Source organism: Rhinolophus hipposideros, assembly GCF_964194185.1.
Source record: "Rhinolophus hipposideros genome assembly, chromosome: 3".
Lineage (NCBI taxonomy): Eukaryota > Metazoa > Chordata > Mammalia > Chiroptera > Rhinolophidae > Rhinolophus > Rhinolophus hipposideros.
Window position 1 is genome coordinate 623,595 of NC_138049.1, and position 19,656 is coordinate 643,250.

Sequence of the window (19,656 nt, forward strand, 5' to 3'; positions counted from 1 at the left end):
CGGTGTTTTTAGGCTGTTTGCGTAATAACAACTGTAGGTGTTCTGAGGATTTCATGTTTTAAGTCTTGACGTTGGTAAACCCAGTCAGTTCTTTTAAAATCTATTTAATAAAAGATGAGATGATTTTCATTTTGCTCCCCAAAGTGGAGGCAGATCCTGACTTCTGGAATGGGGCAAAGGGGAAACGTAACCGTAAGTCATTCCAAACCTTCCCCCATCGCTGCTGTATATTATACATTTGCCAGTGACCCCACGTGAATTCTATTTATCTGTGTTGGATAGAAATGTTACAGGTATTTAGCAATGTAAGGAACCCACGGTTTAACTGTGATTAAAAGGATGTATTATGATTGTGTTCACCTCTGTCCCACACAGAGTGTGGAAGGTTCTAGAGATGACGAAAGACTCTGGCAAGTGTTGGGGAGCGGATGCTGAGGAGTCCTCCGTGATGGCCTGGTGTGGCTGAGTCTCCACCTGGTCCCCACTGCGGACTCTGGGGTGGGATAGTCACGTGGATGGTCCTGGAGCCAGTGGGGGGCGTGAGGCATGGGTCCCCGCATCTCCTAGAGCAGTGAGGGCACAGGAAGGGTGCACACAAGCCCTGTGGCACCTGATTCCTGCCCAGAGCACTGCGCCTGGCCGGCCTGTGCTGTGGAGCTGAGTGGGGCTGCTGCAGGCCCGGGGACAGGACTGCCGTGCGGATGGCTGTCCTGTGGCCCAGGGGGACGTGGGCGCATTGGCACAGCCTTCCTGAGTCCCTGTCTGGCATAACCAGTGACGCTTACTACTCAGTTGCGAGACTTACCTCGTTTGCAAATTGGAAAACAAAGAGGAGAGGTGACCATGGGCCTGTGTGTGTCTTCCTGTGAGCGCTGCTGTTTGGGGCACTGCCCATGGCAGACGCTGCCTGGCAGCACCTTTTGGTGCCATGGTTGTGGTGGCCCCAAGCCCTGCTCACAGGGACAGCCACCTGTGCTGTGTTTGCGGAGGACGTGGCACCAACCACTTTTGTGCCCTCAGAAAAAATAAAACATCATGGATCAGTGTTGGTTGGGACCAGGTAATGGCCTTTTGTCTTCACTAGAGAGTGGGTGCTGGGAAAGCACAAACAACCGGGGTCCAGCCTGGTTGGGACTAATGGACGATTCTGGGTGACAGGGAGCAGCCACCTGAGAGCCCTTGCGCGTTATCCATGGGTCTGTGATGCTGAGCTCCACTCGCTCGAGAGCCAGTGTGATGCTCAGTGACACCCTGTGGCAGTGACGATCACAAATGATCACTACAGTGTTTTCCCTTTCCTTTTGAAACAGTCTTTCTTCTGAGAATACCAGCTGCTTGTGGATTGGAAGCTCAGCTGGTTTACTCATATTTAACTTGGCAAACTTTGAATTGGAAGCTGTCTTACGTTACAAAGGTAAGGTCGAAGTTCAAGTAACCTTTGTATACATTTCATGTATCTTCAACATTTTTCTTTAACTGCCATGGGCGACTGACAGTTTTCAGGTAGAAAGCCTGTCATTTGAATCTGAGGACCAGATCCATTCGTCACTGGTGACAGCCTGCCGTGCTCAGGGTCCCGGGGCACCTCTGTCTGGCTGAGTCCCGGGGCCTGCATCTGTTTCTTCTCCGAGCTCTCGGTGGTCGTCCCAGCTCACCCGGCTGCTGGGGCTGGTGTCCATCCCACCATTGTCCTGGCCCATCTCCCGGTGTGTCAGGGCTCCCTGGATGCCCCTGCCCCTCCATGTGCCACAGTCTGTCCCGAGGCTCCTGACAGGGGCCCCTCAGTCAGCTGTCAGTGCCCCTGAAGACTGGGTACTGTGCCTGGACAAGCTCACAGCATGTCGGACATACCCCGTGTGAACTGAGCTGGCCTACTCACTTTCCTTTCCAACCCTGGCCCTGTCGTCAGAGAGTCACAGGCTTTCCCTCCCTCTCAGTCAGCCCCACTGCCAGTGGCTTCAGTACCCCTCCTCCCCCGGAAGGGACTCTCCTCTTCTGCTCCTGCCCCTGGCTTCCTCCCCCTAGCCCCCAGGCTCAGCCGCCAGCATCACTTTTAAGTGCGGTTCCCACTTCTCCCTCAAGCTCTCCAGAGAGAGGCCTGTTGCTTTGGTGATGGAGTCGGAATTTTTAGCATGACTTTCCTTTGAACTCTCCAGATGTCTGCTGGCCTCAGCATCTGTCTGAGCCCTGCTTATCTCTCCTCCTGCCTCAGTGGGCCGTTTCTGCTTGTCCTATAAGATTCAACCGAAATGTCACTTAGATCGGGTCTGTGCAGTCACATGTCTCTGTGCTGAGTGGCACCAGTGATGGATGGGCCTGTGAGAAGCAGGGGGGAGTTGAGAGCTTGGTGAATAAAGGAGGATTTAGCCCCCTTTCTTGCCCCTAAACATGGCTGTTTATTCTCTTTGTCGCTTGTTAAGATTTCAGGAACCTCAGCATTCAGGTCGCTGGATCGTGTGCCATGATGAGCAAAACCAGTGATGGGAAGGTTAGTCGTGAGCATCTGTACTTGGGGGAGAGGGAGGCGTGGGGACGTGGGGCGGGTAGGGGTTTCTGTCCTCTGGAACCGCAGTGCCGTGTGGCCACTCCTGCCAGCCCAGTGCGGCTGTCACTGTGACTACCCCCCCCCCCCAAGGGCGTGTGTGAGTGTGCTTAGGGAAGGGTTGTCACTGTGTCTAGCGGCGTGGTCAGCCTATCGCTCCCGTCCTGCAGGCCTTTTGCGTGCTCACCTCCATGTTTGGGAACGGGATCGCCGGGCTGAAGGTTGACCCCACTGCTCTGCTGAGGTGTCAGCAGCGCCCCACCCGGGGGACGCGGCTCTCAGTGCTGCCCAGGTGAGCCTCCTCCTGGGTCACGTGCCCATTCGTCAGCTGGTAGAAATAGATTCCTTTTGATCTTGAGAAATAAAAGTGAAGTTTAGTGAACTCTCAACTCCACCAGCCTCGCTTGGTAGGAGTTACTGCCCAGACCGTGGCATCCATCTTGTTTAAAACTCAGCGGCTCACCGTGCATTTCGGTGTGAGACACCATTCTACTTCAGGATGGAATGTAGATTAAAAAGCAGCACTTCCGTTAAAAAGACAAACTTATTCCTTAGGAGGATAAGGATGTGGTTGATGGTTGTCCTCACCTGCATATCGGCATGAACTGTCCTTAAAGTGTATGCTTTGTTGGCACCACCCGTCCTGTGAGCTTGCTCGTATAGTCCAATTTCCTGTTTGTGTTTTAGCTCCCGTGTGTTACCCACCTCTCCACTGCATTTCGGAGTTGCTGAAAGCAGTGCCCAGCCGGCGCGTCACAGACAGCCTGGTCAGTATGACATCCCCTGAAATACAGAGACAGGGAAGCTGTCTGTGCGCTCGTTACTGCGTGGGGAGTGGCCTTGTGGCTGAGTCCACGCTGCCACTGGCAGCGGCAGCACCGCCTGCCTCCCATTGCCCCTCGGATGCTCGGCCTCTCATGGGTTTCTGTGGTGTGGGATGTGCTGCATGGTTCTTTTCCTGAATTGGGTGACATTCCTAGTGTTGGGAAAGGGCCAGGAGAGCAGTTTCCAGGCTCTCGGCCTCACGTGGAAAGGTGCTGGCTCGGGTAGTAGATGGCCATCCGCTGTGATCAGATGGCCGTCAGCTGTCACCAGTTGGCCATCAGCTGTCACTTGGCCATTAGTTGGCCATCAGCCACTCTTGTTTTGTATTTAACCGCCATGGCTGTGCTGGCCAGTGCAGAGAGTGACGATTGTGGATGGTGCTGATCGTGTGGATCCTACTTCCTGTGTCTCAGCCGCCGCCAGGGAGACTGTGGTGCAGGAAGACCCTCGTTGGGGGACTGGCGGATGTTTGCTTCTTGTCTTGACCAGCCGCCAGCGAGAATATAGTGGTACGGACCCCCTATCCACGGCTCCGTGGGTGTGCCTTTTTGGCCTCACCATACTCTGCATTCACCTGTCAGGAGCTGAGACCCTGCATGACACCTAGGAATTCAGTAACATTTAAAAACACTGGTGGCTGTTTCTCCAGTGGCCAGCACAGTGGTAGCACGTGGTGGACATGAAGTAACTATCATGAGAACAGCTTTTCTTCTTTCTGTGCTGAAGAATTTAAAGCAAGTCACAAACATAATGTTACTTCACCCCACATATCTGGATGCACTTCTAAACAGACGTTCATTTTCTTCCTAACCACAATGTCATTGTGTCAAAACCAACAGTAGTTCTTTGCTATCTTGTATTAACTAGTTCACAAGAAATTAGTCTTCTCCAAAATGTTTTCTTACTGTTTTCTTCTAAGCAGCATCTGAACAAATTCACATGTTGCTTTTAACAAAGAAATACTTTAAAATTAGTTTGTCTTCTATTCCATTATTTCAAAGAATCCTTGGTCATGACTTCTTTTATTCTCGTCAGCGACCAACCCTGAATCCCAGTCCCGCTGACCCGCTGTTGACCTCATTCCAGAACGAACGGTGAGGGGCTCAGTCTCTGTCTCCCTTTCCTTACCCGACCCCTCAGCCTCGCTCATCACGTCACACCATATCGTGTCACATCACACCACATCACACCACGTCACGTGTCACACACATGGCATTGTAACACACCACACGTCGCGTCACATGTCACACACGTGACATCACTACATCATGCCAGGCCATGTCACAGCACGCCACACCCAGGAAACATCACGTCATCATATTTCACATGTGCATGTCATGTCACAGCACATGTGAAATGTCTCATGCACATCGTACATGTTTACTAAGCAAAGCACGCAGTGCTTTTTCTAGGAGCTGGTTATTGTTCTGGAGCTGAGAGTAGGATGTAAAGCAGGATGGAGAGACTATCCTCACTCCAGAGCTCACACTATTGGGGGGGGCAGTGTGCAGATTGCCTGTGCACAGAGATTTGTCATCACAGTGATGGCAGCTCTGTGGGGCCTCCCTCCCAGGACTTAGCAGAGGCCATAACAGGGAGACCTAATGGGTTCTAGGAAGACAAAGCTCTGGAGAGCTGAGCTGACAGGTGGGGGCAAGAAGGGGAGGGAGCCCGGGTTGGGGACGGGGGTTGGGGGAGGGGAGCCCAGTCTGCTCTTCACTTCAGTCTTTGCTCCCTTGCTGTCATTGCCCTGTTCCTTTGCAGGAGATTAAAGAATCTAAGTTATGTAACATTTCCTTTTTTTTTCTGTGGGGGGGTCAGTCTGAATGCTGAGCTCAGCATAGTGCATAGGGCATGCAAGTCAGGTTCCACTTTTTAAGAGCAGCTCCTCACAGAATTTTCAGTTTCTGTGTCTCCTTCTGTTAATGAAGGATTGGAAGTCTTTACTAGGTGTTTAATATGGTCTCCTCCAGTATTTAGATGGTGTTGACAAAAAAAAAAAATACAGCCTAAGAGAAAGCTTATTAGAGTTTATTTGAGCCAAACTGACGACATTTGCTGGGAAGCAAAATCTCAACGGATTGAGAAAATGCTCTGCAAAATGGTGGTTTGCAGCTTATTTTATACGTAGAATCAAAGGAGGAGGGTTACATGAAGTCAACTGGTGGTAGATTAATGGGGTGGGAGAAAGCAAAGTGGGAGAAATGTCTGGGATAAAAGTAAATTGGAGAGACAGGTACTTCTTTCACATTGGTGGGTACAGGAGAGTTAATAGTTAGCATTTTACAGCACATAGAGATGGTAATTGGGACAAGAACAACAATGAGAGATTCTGCTGTTTCCTGCTTTGGTGTGGGGGGGGTGTGCCCTGGGGCATCCAGAAAAAGGGATTACTCTGACATTCTAAGGGTTTGTTATCTTAGATGCAAAAAAGACAACAGACAGACTCACTTAAAGTAAATCCTGACCTTTGTCGAGGAAGCTACCTGTCAAGGATGTGACTACTGGCCATGACCCACTTGTAGATTGGAATTTTCATGCTCAGACCATCCTGTGTGGTTAATTTCTGTCTCTGAGTTTGTAGGGCTGGCCATGCTGGCCTTCCCTGAGCTTGTCAGGTTTTGTATGTGGCCCCTTTTTTGTTCACACTTCCCACTTTTGGTCATAAATCAATCTGAAGGATGCATTGATGACTAACCTTTGGGTTGGATAATATGGTCCCATGGGGCTAGGAAGGCTCATTCCTAGTGTCGCCCTTTGTCTTTCTGAAATGGTGGACCATTGGGGATGGGGCAAGACCATAAACTTGGATGGCAGTCAAGGCCAAATTTTTTTTTTCCGAAAGGTAAGGCAGGTAAATGAGAGGCAGTCAGGTCTTACAGGTCCTTACTAAGTAAAACACACACTGAATCATTTCTAACCTGTAAGCTATCATGATCCAAGTTTTGCTGTCTGTCTCACTTTTCTGTATTTTGCATCCAACATAACATTTACTTATAGTTTGAGGGCACACCATACAAGGTTGGACAATTAAGTTCGTGAACTTGTTGCGGTAATGTTGCTAACCTGTTTTGATATCAGACGGATTATTCATTATGAATTTGTACCAACTGGACAAACAGGTAATCAAGTTGACTATTTGGAAGTGCTGAAAAGGCTGCATGAAAAAATTAGACGACCTGAGCTTTTCGCCAACCATTCATGGCTCTTGCATCACGACAATGCACCAGCTCACACGGCACTGCCTGTGGGGGAGTTTTTAGCCAGTAAACAAATAACTGTATTGGAACACCCTCCCTACTCACCTGATCTGGCTCCCAATGACTTCTTTCTTTATCTGAGGATAAAGGAAATACTGAAAGGAAGACATTTTGATGACATTCAGGACATCAAGGGCAGTACGATGACAGCTCTGAGGGCCGTTCCAGAAAAAGAGTTCCCAAATTGCTTTGAAGGGTGGACTAGGCGCTGGCGTCAGTGTATAGCTTCCCAAGGGGAGTGCTTCGAAGGTGACCATAGAGATATTCAGCAATGAGGTACGTAGCACTTCTTCTAGGATGAGTTCGCAAACTTAATTGTCCGACCTCGTACACCTGTCCAGTTTTCACAATCTGACTTTGAGATGGGTTCCCATTTACTGGTATGGTGGTGGTGTTTGAATTTGGCCCATCTAGTTCCCATTGGTAGCACTTATTAATCTGAGTCCTGCTATTTGTGCAATTGAGAACTGTACCTTTAAGGTTTAATGGGCACCAAGGCATACAATGGTGTAGATTACAATTACCATCTAAAAATTTCCAGAGGCCAGGAGGACAGTGAGAGTGTCAGAAGTAAATTTCCTGTGTCTCTGCAGCCATTCTAGAGGGTCATTGTATATCTATACTACACATACCTACATCCACTTCAGCTTCTATCCTTATTAATATAGTTAGTAGTCTGTGTTGAGTTAGGGAGTAAACATAATTAGGTTCTACCATTTATACATAAAGTTCCTTTCTCAGTATTTCTTTCCCACTCACCCTCTACAACTTCACTCGTCCTTCTCAGTTTGTGTTGTTTTCCTCATTCAGAAATAATCAACTTACTAGGACAAACTATTATCTTTTAAGTTCCCTCAAAAATACACATACATCCCTTTTCTTCCTTCTATAATAACATTCCTTTTAAATTTTAAAGTCATAAATATTATTATTGATAATATAGAAGTTACATACCTTCAGCAATTATTAACTTGGGCTATATAAGTACAGGGTTTGAGGAAAGCCTAAAGAACAGGTATGATTGTCATTATTACTAATATTATTAGCAGACAGATAAAGAAAATCAAACAAATGGTTATTTTAAGTTCAATATCGATTATGTACGTATCCAGGCCTTCTCGATGTCCTGGGATAGCTGTCTATCCCTGATGTGGGCGGCTTCTCGTCCTTGAGGAGTCTTTGATATCCACTGATAGGTCCCTTCTGACAAGGTTAGAGTCTTTAACTGACATCTTGTCCAATGGACAAATTTCCTGGTTGTGAGTCATGGTCTTTGAAGTCTTCGTCTCCCAGGAGCACGCTGAAGTGAACCATTGACTGATTTATTAATTTCTTTAAGATAATTGGTAAGTCCTTGATAATAAGTAGAACGTCTCCTATTAGTAAGATTGGTTCCTATGCCCCTTTGCATAGGGTGAGCAATGACTAACGAGGCGAAAGGCTGTGGTTACCAAAAGGAGAGTATCTCAGGGTGAGAAGCACTGTAAGGAGAGCTTTCAGCCAAGGGAGATTAAAACCTTCTGAAAATTTACCTAGTTGAGTTTTAATTTACCGTTTGTCCACTCTACCAGTCCAGAGGACTGGGTTGATAAGCAAATGAAAATGCTGTAAGATAAGCCAAATATTACAACTAGATTGTATTATTGGCTCAGTGAAATGAATCCCTCGGATACTATGTAACACACAGGGAATTCCCCAGTTGAGGATTATTATTATTATAAATAACTTACCTACTGTTAAGGCTGTTGCTCTCAACCCAGTGAGACACCATACAAATCATGACTAAACATATTTGTATCCTTGAGATGGTGGCATTTGGATAAAATCCAACTATCACGCCTCAAATGCACCTAAAGGAAATTAGAAATGTCCTTGGGACCCATGGAGTGATTTTTCAGGGTTATATTTTGGACAGATAGAACATCTGTTATATACTTTATGAACTACAGTAGGTGGTTTCCAATAATATTCTTTACTTCATGAAATCATCTTTCAAACTCCCAATGCATTAGCTCATGTACGTGTTGAAGTATAGATAATTGAGCCTCTAGTAAGACTGGTTTCTGATTGGGTCCAAGCCGTATCTGTTTGGGTTAAAGGTTCCCCCTTTTGTTGCCATATTTTCTTCTTCTGCAGCTGTCCATTGGAACTGTAAAAGAGAGTCTTATTGATTTAATAGGGAGAAGAAACATTCTCAAGTCTGGATAATTTGGCTGTTTACTGCTGCTGGGCTAGTTGCAGTATCAACTAAATTATTTTCTTTTGCTTCCATGGTGGCAGCCTTAGAATGACCTGGAATTTTGATAATTGCCAGTTGTTTCGATTACTGTATGGCATCTAATTTAAATTCTGTAACCTGTTTTCTGTTCTTATGGGCTGCCCTGAGGAAGTTAAGATGTCCCGACCGGCAGGACAATGCAACGTGGGACGAGGGGAAGAAACCTGTTGAGGATGAAAAAAAAGGGGAGACACAGGAGACGCGAAGAATGGAGGCAAGACAGGGATCTGATCAAGCCTCAAAATTTTATTACGATGGCGGGTTATATATATAGCTATGTCAGATGGGGGTGGGATATGCTATGTCATAGGGTGGCGAGGTACTTGTCGCGGGCTGATAGGCTAGGACAGGGCGATGCCATATGAGGTACAAGGAAATGGGCAGGCTCTGGGTTTGGCGCGCGCGGGCTCTGGGTTTGGCGCGCGCGGGCTCTGGGTTTTGTGACCAGGAAGTTCTGCCTAGGCAAGGCCTGGGGATTTCTATGGCTTCCGACATCTCCTCCCTTTTTGTTTGTTTTAAGGAGGTGGGCCTTGACCGAGTGAGGGAACAGAGGCCTGGTTCCTCCAACGAGCGGAGCTCGTTATTGGATGGTTTTGGGTATCTTTTGTGGAGGAGAGGTAGAGATTTTTTGATACCAACCTCTATGCAAACCAGGTATGTTCTCAGGAAAGTTAAAGGGAGCCGACCGTTGTGAGTCGAGCCCTTTCCTTGCAAATGCTTTGCTTTGCACTCACCTCGGTGCCCATACCCCTCCCCAACTCGTGGGGGGGAGTAGACATACCCTTAGTATTATGTCGTCCCCGTGGGGAGGAAGCCAAGATAGCCTTCTTCGAGGCCGTCCCCTGTTGCTAGCCGCTGATAATGGATTTGGATTGGTTTGGCCAAAACAGCATCGATTTGGTTTTTAATGAGGTCAGTAATGCGCCTAAAAGCCCATGGCCCGAAGGCTATTAAGAGAAGGATGCATAGGAGGGGGCCAAGGGTGGGGAGCAGGTAGGGGAGAAGTCCGTTGAGACCCGTCCAGAGTGGGTTTTCGAAGAGTTCTTTGCGTCTTTTTACTAGGTCCTCTTGTAGTTTTTTGATCTTGTCTCGGACGATCCCAGACTTGTTAGCATAGAAGCAGCAGCGTTCCTGTAAAGCTAAGCAGATACCTCCCTGTTCTGCAGTGAGAAGATCTAGGCCTCGACGGTTTTGTAAGACTACTTCAGCTAAAGAGTCAATCTGATCTTGGAGATCATTGATGGTCCCAGAAAGTGTTTGGACATCATCTATCAGCTGGCGTGATAGTTTATTGTAGGACTGGACTGCAACACCTACTCCCGCGGTACCCGAGGCTATTCCAGCAGTAATTCCTAGCCCTACGAGTAAGGGAATGGCTGTAATAGCACGCTTGTGGCGCCCGGTGGCAAATTCTAGGCTGGGGAGAGGGACAGGTGTGTCTCCTGGGATAATAGAGATATCAGGGAGGAGACTAGCTGAGACACAAAGTCCAGTCCAGTTGGTGGGTAACGTGGTGTAAGCGAGGCTGTTCCCACATATGAAAACTTGTCCAGGGCTAGAACACAAGGTTCCGTTAACTTGAATGATGTCAGAACAGTTAGTAAAAGTGACAAACCCTAGATCTACATCAAAAGTGTTGTTTTGAAATCGTCCCTGATAGCAGGGGGAGGTATTAAATCCTACAGGTTGAACTCTAAGAGGAAGGGAGAGACGGGAACAGTTAGAGATTTGTGTGTTTACTGTGATATTGGAGGGGATTGCAGTAGGTATGGGAGTTCCCATAGTCATGCAAAGCCAGCAGTCCTGGGCAAGAGAAGGGTTGGAATGATTTAAGGCCCAGAAGGTGGATTCGAGAATGTTGTTGGTTTGTGTGTCTAAATCCATATCCCGGGATTTTGGGAGAGCCAAGGGGTGGTAAGTTAAAGGGGGGAATAGGTGGTGGAGTATTTTTTGAATGTGCTCAGTGACAAGAGTCTCTTTTAATATGTCATTTGGCCCTCCGCCATCTGAAATGTGGACAGGCATTTTAGTTGGCCAACAGACTTTATTTCCAATTGTACCACTGCAGCCCGCCTGACTATATTTGTTATTGTCAGAGAGGGAGGTGGAGTCCCAATCGCCTCCGAATGTGGCGGACCTACGTCTCAATAACATGGCTGTGAGATAAGTTTGGTTGTCTGAGCCAGTACAAATTTGGGTGGTTGTGTAGCAGGAAGAATGCATTTGATCAAAATAGATGCATTCGCTGGGGCAGGGCGGTGGTAGTCCTGCAATGGGGGGAATAATGCGGGGCTTATTGGTACAGGTCCATTGTGTTTCATCTATTCCTAGTCCGAATCCCCCCTTTATATTAGGATTATAGGCGAGGTAGGCTACTTTATTACCGCAATCAGTGGATGCTAAGTATGCTAAATCTACCTGTCCTTGTGGGGTTAGCATTTTCATAGGCTAAATGTTTAACAAAGGCGCTGTCGTTCTCGCCTTCTCCGACCAACCGTTCGGCGGCGTCGGTGAGTCTGCTGATAAACTCACAATATGGCTCCTCGGGGCCCTGACGAATCTTTGCCAGGGAGGTGGTAGCGGAGCCTCTTGGAGGTAGGCGGCGCCACGCCTTGAGACCAGCGTTCTGAATTTGAGCTAACAGCCCCGGGGGAAAAGTTGCCTGGATTTCATTGGTATGATAGGGTTTTTCTCCTAGTAATTTATCCCGAGTCCATGATCTTGTTGTTCTATTTTCACTATTGCGCTGTGCTATCTCTCGGCAGTTTTCTTTAAACTCTGTGTGCCAGAGGACGTGGTCCCCCCCAGAAAGGGTGGCACGAGCTAATTTAAACCAATCATTGGGTGTGAGCCAACGGTCACTGAGACCTTCAAGAATTGCCAAGGTGTAGGGCGCTGTCGGGCCATAAGAGCTTACTGCACCTTTTAAATCTTTAATATGTTTGATGCCTAGCCGGTGATATTTTTGGCCAGTGGGATCATTGGAGTTGGGAGTGTTATCTTCTGGGTCTTCTGTGTCAGAGGCCTCATCGGCCGAGGGGGGATTATGAGAGTCGGGGGGTTCATTGTCAGTCTCTTCCATTGTATCCTCTTGAGAGGGTGGGCCACGGTTTTGGCTGCGGGTAACTGGAAAGGTCATTAGGGTCTTTTTATTAAGTATTGGGCCTTTTTGAGGTTTTTCAGGGTTTTGGTTAGGCATTAAGGTTTTAAGTTCTTTTTCAAGGGCATGCAGCTCCTTTAGGAGTTGCATATGTTCGCGTTTTTGTTGGAGTGTCTCTCTAAGAGAAGAAATTTCTTGGGTTAAAGATATTTTTGCCTGCCTAATGGGATCGGTTAAGGATGGGGTGTTTTGAACTAGGGTGTCTTGAGGGAATAGGGGTGGGTTTGGGTTTAAGACTGGGTTATAGAATGTTGGGAGTTCCTGAGGGGGGACATAAGGGGGAGGGGTATGTATTTTTTGTGAAGGGGCGCGCAAGGTTGGCGCGGCGAGGCCCCAGGGATCTTCTTTTTTATTATAGCGGGCAGCTTGTTCCTCTAAATCTATCTGGTCTCTTGGGGAGAGCTGGTCCTGATTATTAAAGGCCAAAAGGGAAGGGTAGATTTTAGGGGGGTCTTTTAATGGGTGATTCTCTAAGGCAGAGGCTTCCTGATTATCAGCTTGTTTTTTAGGTTCCTCTGGCATGTCTATTGAAACAGATTGGCAGACAGAAGGGGGGCGGGAACTCTCTTTTAGGACTGTTTCCCCTGTCTGTAAGATCTCTCTAACATCTGGGTCTGAGGAATGTATTTTTAGGATATCATTAATCAGATTCCAATATGAGAATGCCGATACAGGGACCTTGTTGGGTCCAAAAACCCGATAGTAATCATTAAAACAGTCTCCAACTCTCTTCCAATATTTTTGATCAATCGTTCCTTCTTGGGGGAACCAGGGGCAGATATCAGAGACAAAACTGAAAAACTCACGTAAATCTTTTTTTCTAGCCTTAACTCTCCGCATCTTGAGAGATTCCTTAATACCCTTAAGGAAGAGTTCATGTGAACTCAACTCCTGTCCCATGTCAATCACCTACTCACCAATCTCTCGTCCTTCGCTGGGCGGCTACTCCAACGTCGGGCAAACTTGGAGTCTTTTCTTACGGGTGAATACCTCGTGAACTCCAAACGAGCCTTTTTACTGCCGAGGGGGCTGTCGAGTCTTGTCCCTTACGGGCTCGAAACAAGCCACACTCGCGCCGGGGAGGCCCTCGAGTCTTGTCCCACGAGTGAAAACTGCGTGGGCTCGAAAGAAGCCAGCCCGTGGAGGCTCAGGGAGGGGGGGGGGGCCGCGGCGGTTTCCAGAGTAGGTGTCCTCATAGAATCTTCGTACCTCGGGCCCCACGTTGGGCGCCAAAATGTCCCGACCGGCAGGACAATGCAACGTGGGACGAGGGGAAGAAACCTGTTGAGGATGAAAAAAAAGGGGAGACACAGGAGACGCGAAGAATGGAGGCAAGACAGGGATCTGATCAAGCCTCAAAATTTTATTACGATGGCGGGTTATATATATAGCTATGTCAGATGGGGGTGGGATATGCTATGTCATAGGGTGGCGAGGTACTTGTCGCGGGCTGATAGGCTAGGACAGGGCGATGCCATATGAGGTACAAGGAAATGGGCAGGCTCTGGGTTTGGCGCGCGCGGGCTCTGGGTTTGGCGCGCGCGGGCTCTGGGTTTTGTGACCAGGAAGTTCTGCCTAGGCAAGGCCTGGGGATTTCTATGGCTTCCGACATTAAGAAGCTTTGCTGCTTCCATAACATTTCGAAGTTGTGAGCTACACCAGAGGTATAGTAACTGTCTGTACATATCGGCTATTTGATCTTTGGCTCATTGACAAGCTCCTGTTAGATCAGTTAATTCACTTTGTTGGGCAGATCTTATTCAGGTAAATAAGAAGCGTAAATTTATGTTCACCATGAAAGTTATTGCGTATCCAGCTTGGTAACGTCCCTGTTTATCTTTCAGATAAGAGTCAGATTATCATAAGGGTTTCCTGTAAACCATTTCTAGGAACAAGGACGTGGTCAGTGAGCAAAACCCAGTTGTGGATGTCTTCTTCCTGTAGAGAGGGTAATGAAGTTGCTGGGCCAGACTGTTACATTGACTTCAAGTAGTATTAGGAGCAGAAAGCGGGCGTGCTTTATAAGAAGCCAGTCGGCTGATAGAAGTGTTGAATATAGTAAGGATTTAACAGAATGAGTAACATAGTAAAGGAGCACCTATAACTATCTCTTCTGTTTGCAAAGCGTGAGTGGAGCAGAGATGGCCGTCATGCAGGGAGAGAGCCCTTTAACTACTGAGTTTAGTTGTCTAGAGCTTCTTCAGTTTGTTCCCGTTCAGGGTTCCATTGAGCTGGATCAGATTGACCTGATTTTAATAAGATATAGAGACTGAGCCTTAATGAAAAATTTGGAACCTAATTGTGGCAGTATCTGGTCAGATGCAGGAATCCTCTAAGTAGTTTCTGCTTTTGTTCTTTGAAGAGGAAAGGACATTATTTCTTTAAATCTAGGTTAATTAGGAGCCTATCTTTAGATATGAGATAACCAAGGTAGTTTACTGGGTGTAAACAGAATCAAAGTTTGTCCTTTGAGTCCCTATGTCCTTTATGACGAGCTATTGTAATATGTAGGTTGTGTCCTCTTAGAATTCTAATATATCCTACAGCATAAGAGTAAATCATCCACATGTTGGATTAGAGTAGAATTTCTGGGAAATTCAACATTATTCAAATCAGCTTTTAGTATCTGAGAGAAATAGGTGGGATTCTGTGTACCCGTGGGGCATTGCTGATCTTCCCAGGTGGAAAAGCAAAGCGGTATTTTCTGTCTTGCCTTTTCTTTTTTACAGGAGTAGCTGCTAATCAGGTATGTGGATTTGGAACCACAGGATACCTTTATAGCTCTGAGATCTGGTGCAAATCTCCATCCTTTCCCATTGGGGTGTTTTTATTGGAAGGATAGGAGAATTACAGGTGCTCATACATGGAATTAGAAGCCCCCTTGAAAGGTAATGTTGAGCTAATTCCAGCTGGTGTATCAGGACTTAAAAGATATTGGCAAGTATTAGGTAGAGGCAAAGTATGATCAGTAGTTATTTTAATAGGAGTTGCTGACTTACTCTTGTCAGTATCTGTACTGGAAAAAGCTTCAAGTTGTATTGGAATATCCTGTAACAGTCAGTCAGTCTCAAGACTAGTTTCCTCTCACGTACTTTCTTTTAAAATCGTTATTTTTCCCAATCTGATGCATTTAGTCCTAAATACATTTCCTCCTGCTGGGTGGATATGTGAGCATCATTGGTTAGAAAGTCTCACGCTATCAGGTTACGTGGGCAAATTTGAGTAGTAAAAATATATGTTGCCTCTTAATATTTCTGATTTAAATGTTCTGATTTAAACAGACGTTCGTTGATTAGATGTCCCTACCATTTGTACAGAAGCTTTACTGCAAGGGAGAGGGCAGCTTAGCCTGGTGGTGTTAACAGATAAAGTAGCCCCAGTGTTAGTAAGAAGGGGAAATGCCCTCAGAGTCCTTGGAGCAGCCCTATGCTTGCTTCTGTTTCCTTTCTTTTTCTAAATCCCTTTTCAGTTTTCTACAATCCTTAAGGTGACCTGACATTTTACAATACAAGCAGACTCCTCTGCAGGAGTTTCCCTAGCAAACCTTTAATAATTCTGTTGCTTTGCTCTCAGAAAACAGTAGGTGCATTAATTGGAATAAATCAGGAAAGCCAGGATCATATTTTCGTTCTAACAGTTAATCCAAATTCCTCTGTGAACTCATCAGGGTCCTGGAGAGGGTCGGGGGAATCTTTAGTAGATTCCTTGGTTCTGTTTGTACACAACTGCTGGTTCCCCTCTGCCTGAAACCAGCTTTTCTCTAAAGGCAGCTGCCAGGATTTCTGGGGGTTTCCTAGACTATCCTGGTCTGGTTTTCTATTGCATGTCCCCTAGGGTCAGTAGGAAGCTGCATAGAGGTGTAGGAGAGAGAGAGAGAAGGTGGAAAAGAGAGAAGTCCACACAACGAAGTAAAGCGCACAGCGGAGAAGAGGGCAAAGTGGGGTGTTGGTAGTGAGCAGCTTCGGAAACCTTCCGTAGTTCAGAGACAGGCTCTAAAATGTTCTTACTAACTTCCTGGAGAGAAGTTCTCTCTGTACCGTGTCAGAGGCTTCTTTCTATCTGCCGAATGGGGTAAGCCTCCTATTCAGTTTGATTTTTTAAAGCCGGCTTTTTCTAATTGTGCACACAACAATTTAGATATCAAAAGAGCTCCATTTTGGCCGTGAATAGTTGATATCACTTCTACTTAAATCTTTCCATGTCTGTAAGTATTTGCAAGTAAAGACTCTAGGAACTGCACATCTGCAAGAGAATTAGTGGAGTTGGGGTCTGGGAGCTTGTCGCCCTTTAAGGCATGATTTCCCATGTTAATTTTTAGTTTTCTTTTGAGATCTGCAGAGTCGGAACAAATTTCTAGTGATATTATGTAGTGGGTTGAAGTGTGCTGCTTATGGGTTGAGGTCCAAGGGGCTGTCACCTCTCGAGTCGCTTCAACCCTCTGACGTGCCTCAGTTTCTCTGCCCAGCTGTCTGGTACAACCATGAGGACTCGGAGCACTAGGTAACCAGCCTTTATGTGCATGTTCCTGGACGAGTCAATTGTTTAACTACACTTGTGTTGGAAATCCCTACGAGGCCACTGCATGTTTTGAGGAGTCCCCTCAAACACCTCTTCAAAGATTCTTAGTCACCTAAGAATACCCGAAATTTGAGCTGGAGGGAGTAAATGCCCCTTATCTTTGGAGTTGAATGAGTTCAGACTCACTTATCCAGTAAAAAGTTTTGTTCAGATTTGCAGTAAGCAATTCCAATTGAAAAGCCAAAATTAAAACCGCCACCCATTTTTTTTCGGTCCTGTCCCTGAGTTATCTTAACTCTGGTCCTTAGCTTGGGTTATCTCAATCCTTAACCATTAATGCCACCTCAAGGATTTAAAAACAAAACAGAAAACCAGTTCAGGTAAAGTCAGGGCCTCCTACCTTAAAGCAGGGAGGTCTGGAATTCCAAGAAAAACTCATCCAAGTTCACCCGCTGTGAATCAGGGAGCCGGTGGGGCACAGTGGGCCCCTGCTGGTACATAGCAGCGAATCCGGGTCCGCAGGTTGGTCCTGGGTGGGCGTCTTTGGAATCCTGGTGACTACACCAAGTAATGTCCACTAAAAACATCCAGCCCAAGAGAAAGCTTATAAGAGTTTATTTGTATCAAACTGATGACTATTGCCAGGAAGCAAAATCCCAATGAATTGAGAAAATGCTCCACAAAATGACAGTTTGCAGCTTGTTTTATACATTGACTCAAAGGAGAAGGGTTACATGAAATCAGAGTAAGGGGCTGGGAGAAAGCAAAGCAGGGAAATCTCTGGGATTGGAGAAAAAGTAAATTGGAGAGACAGGTACTTCTTTCACATAGATGAGTACAGGATAGTTAATAGCATTTTAAAGCACAAAGAGATGGTAATTGGGGACAAGAATAACAACAAGGGGTTCTGTAGTTTCCTGCTCTGGTGTGGCCCATTGTGCCCTGGGGGTCTGGAAAAAGGGATTACTGACATTCCAAGGACATGTTATCTTAGATGCAGAGACAATAGACAGGCTCACTTAAGGTAAAGACTGACCTTTGTCAAGGAAGCTACAGCCCAAAGATATGACTACCAGCCGTGACCCACTTTTAGTTAGGACTTTTCATGTTCAGACCACCCTGTGTGGTTACTTCCAGTCTCTGAGTTTGAAGGGCCTGCCATGCGGCTCCCCTGAGCTCGTCAGGTTTAGTGTGTGACCCCTTTTTCGTCCACAAAGCTTTTATGGGAGAAGGTTTTTCTCCTTCATCTGACACTGAGGTGCCTCTGCGAGCAGCTTTATCTCTAATTCTCCTGCTCTGAGGGCCTTTGGGGGCCCAGCTCCGCTGAGTCGCCTCCCCCAGGCTGGCACAACCGTGTGCGTCACATAAATAATATTTTAATGTTCTGCTCGTTAGGTTCACTTGGTTTTTGGTGGGAATATGATTCAAGGTATCAGGTTTGAAGTAGTACCAGAAACAACTAAATTTGTTTATTTTGTTTTTAAAGAACTATTTTTAGAATTACTCAAAATTATGCAATTATCCATTTTTTTGTAAAGTCATTATATAATGTACAGAATATTCAAGTTAAATACTAAGTATTAAATGTATGTAAAATAATTCTGGAAGAATTTTGTCTGGAAGCATTTTTGATATTTGTAAATATTTGTGGTAAATTCATATGATGTTCAGAATTTTTATCCATCAGCGGTGTTGTATAAAACTTATATATAATGTATTAAAAAGAGAGTAAGAAGTTTCATTACCATTAAAATGCACTGGTATAATTATGTCTTAGTGGCTTATCTTACTGATTATTCCGTCATGTGATAAAAGCATCAAAGAGAAATTTGAATTGGTTGCCAATAATTCCTGTTCTTTTTAGTAGAGACGTTGTCTTTGTCCCTGATTTGTAATGTGAATCGCTCCCTGCTGGCCAGTTTTAGTGTCCCACGGACGGGATATCACGGAGGCCGAGTCTGTGCGTGCTGGGCAGTGTTTCCCAGGTGCTGCCCCTCCGCCAGCTCTGTGGGAATGAGCTGAGGTCTCCATCCACGAGTGTGGGAAACCCGCAGCTTTGAACGTACTGCAATTCTGCAGCATTCACGCAAAGCGGAAAGCATTTTGTTATTTTCTTACGCTTTCATGGCCCAGATTTAACCTTCTTTGCTGGTATTGGTTGGTTTGGCATCAGGTATTCAGGGGAATCTGCAGGTTGTAAACGCATTGCACTGTGCGAACCTGTCATGTCTGCCGAAATGGCGATGTGAAATAGCTTCTTTAACCTCCTTTCACACAGCTGCACGGAGCGCCGTAAGGGACCAGCCGCTGGTTTTCCACAGTAAAGTCAGGTCGTCTGGGTACACGTCCGCACCGCAGTGAGTACACGGGTCCATGCCGCTTGTGTGGGCTCAGGTGCAGAGCGAGCTAAGTCCTGAGGGTGAACTCACGGCGGGAGACAGACGCCGAGGTCTGGCCCAGCAGGTCATGGTCACAGGTGGAGCGGCTGCAGCGGTTAGCGCTTACTGAGTGCGTCCTGGGCGCCGGCCTGCTCCATGACTGGCATGGGGATGACAGATGATCTCACGGGGGTCATCTGTCCTCTCCAGGGACATGGCAGCAGAGGCCTGGCCTCACTGCCCTCTCGGAGCACAGCCTGTTCTGATGTAGGACCGTTGAAATGCAGTGTCCTTAGCACGGGTGGGCTGGGGCGGGTCCCAGGCCAGCTGGGAGCTGCGTGCTGCTGGGGAAGGTTCAGGCCCATTTTCAGAAGCTAACTGGCTTTTCTGTATGAAGTGCATAACACACCGCCACCCTCCTCACACCCACGTCTTGACCTTTAGGTTCCTAACACAGTGACACGATGGCCCTGGTACCTGGAAGCCTCTTCGGGCCCCACACTTAGGGTGCAAGTTGGGGTCCTGGCGGCTGTGCAGGGCCCTCCCTGGTTGGTCGTCCCTCCTGCTCCATGGCTCTGCCCTGGGCTCGCACTCCTCCCAGCGACCCACCTGGGTGGTGCTTGTCCCATGGCCATTCCTGGCTGCTCATGTAAGGTTACAGCCTCTGCCACCCCCAGCCCTCTCCGGCTTTACTC

General features: G+C 46.9%; 1 protein-coding gene across 23 annotated transcripts in view; it reads left to right on the top strand.

The window, feature by feature from the left end:
- WDR27 (WD repeat domain 27) overlaps positions 1 to 19,656 on the top strand; it is a 132,112-nt gene that overhangs the window by 18,558 nt on the left and 93,898 nt on the right. For all 23 annotated transcript variants that reach the window (XR_013993082.1, XR_013993083.1, XR_013993084.1 and 20 more), the window contains 5 exons: positions 1,311 to 1,414; positions 2,421 to 2,488; positions 2,713 to 2,834; positions 3,230 to 3,309; positions 18,862 to 18,940. Coding sequence is in view for 17 of the 23 variants with exons in the window: in XM_081044430.1 (XP_080900556.1) it covers positions 1,311 to 1,414; positions 2,421 to 2,488; positions 2,713 to 2,834; positions 3,230 to 3,309; positions 18,862 to 18,940 (453 nt within the window). In the remaining 6 variants the exon portion in view is untranslated. The remainder of the gene's footprint in view (positions 1 to 1,310; positions 1,415 to 2,420; positions 2,489 to 2,712; positions 2,835 to 3,229; positions 3,310 to 18,861; positions 18,941 to 19,656) is intronic.